Source organism: Penaeus monodon, chromosome 34 (genome assembly GCF_015228065.2).
Source record: "Penaeus monodon isolate SGIC_2016 chromosome 34, NSTDA_Pmon_1, whole genome shotgun sequence".
Classification (NCBI taxonomy): Eukaryota; Metazoa; Arthropoda; class Malacostraca; order Decapoda; family Penaeidae; genus Penaeus; species Penaeus monodon.
In genome coordinates this window covers 12,481,688-12,482,974 of record NC_051419.1, presented here as the reverse complement: position 1 = coordinate 12,482,974, position 1,287 = coordinate 12,481,688, and the positions used below count along the sequence as shown (strand labels likewise).

Below are 1,287 nucleotides of genomic sequence, written 5' to 3'. Positions count from 1 at the left end.
GGGTCTACGTGCTGCCGATCTTCGAGGTGAAGAGCGGGCTGCGGCCGCCCGCGTCCAAGCTGGCCCTCGTGCGCATGCTCAAGCGCGGCTCCGCCATCCCCTTCCACAAGTTCGTGTGCCCGCAGTGCCACAAGGTGCCGGGCATGCGCGAGTGGGCCGACTCCAACGCCACCGAGTCCGTGAACGTGGTCATGGTGGCCAAGCGGCATCCGCCCTTCCACCACTGGGAGCCCATCTACGTGGGCACGCACCTCGAGCCCTTGTACGACGAGCGCCTCTCGTGGGAGGGACGCTCCGACAAGATGACGCAGGTAAGGCTCCTCGCGCCCTGCTTTACTCTTGTCATTATAAGGCATGTGTTTACTGATATTTTCATCGCAAACCAGTCACGGCGGATCCTGGTGATACGCCTTTTTGGAGGTACACGAATTTTAACTTTCTCACTCTTTTTGGTGATGAGCTCCATTTGCTATTATGATTTTCAAAGGTGGCTATGCTTGCGAGAGGAGAGGAATAGTGAAAAAGTAATTTGCCAATTTGTTTTACATCATTTCCAAACTTTCCCTTTCTGATATGGTATTAAATACTTTCTCAACTGTGGCATTAGGTAACTATTCTGCAGTCGGTATTGGATAGTTAGACCGGAGTGGTATTAAATAGTTATTTTGCAAGTGATATTAGATAATTACCCTGAAGTGGTATTATGTAATTAGTATACATAGGACATTATTCTTGAATTAAAGTATTAGCCCCTGGGATTAAGTAATTCAGCATATTAGGCAGTTTTTTTAAATTCTGGGGTATCATGTGAAATTAGGAAACTGATCCGAGACTGATAGGTAAGTATTCTGAAGAGTAAGGTAATTATTTGAAGTATAAGGCAATAACACTACAGACGATCTGACCTCGCCTGGGGTGGCAGTCATCCCCCCCCCCCCGCCATCTCAAGACAAGCTCCTTGACCTGCTCCCGAGCGAGGAGGAGCAGATAAGGAGCTCCTTATCTCGTACCTGGTTAAGGCGAAGGGCACGAGCTGGCGATAGCGGGAAGGGAAGGAGATGGTAATAATAAAAAAGAGTATTTTGTTGATACGTCGGACTGATTGCGGAAATTGAGGTAATTAGGAAGGAGAGAGAGAAAGGGAATCAGAATGGGAAATGGCAATAAAAGACAACGATAATTAAGGGAAGGAAAAAATCATGGTGAAAGAGAGACGAAAAATATATTTAAAGTGCAGGAAAGAGGAAGGGTACTAATTAGTGAAGAAGAAAAAATGAATGAATTAGT

At 46.5% G+C, this 1,287-nt stretch overlaps 1 protein-coding gene across 1 annotated transcript in view; it reads left to right on the top strand.

The window, feature by feature from the left end:
• LOC119594594 (beta-1,4-glucuronyltransferase 1-like) overlaps positions 1-1,287 on the top strand; it is a gene marked incomplete at its 5' end in the record, with an annotated part of 56,573 nt that overhangs the window by 269 nt on the left and 55,017 nt on the right. The window contains 1 exon segment of the mRNA XM_037943635.1: positions 1-311. Coding sequence (XP_037799563.1) covers positions 1-311 — 311 coding nt within the window.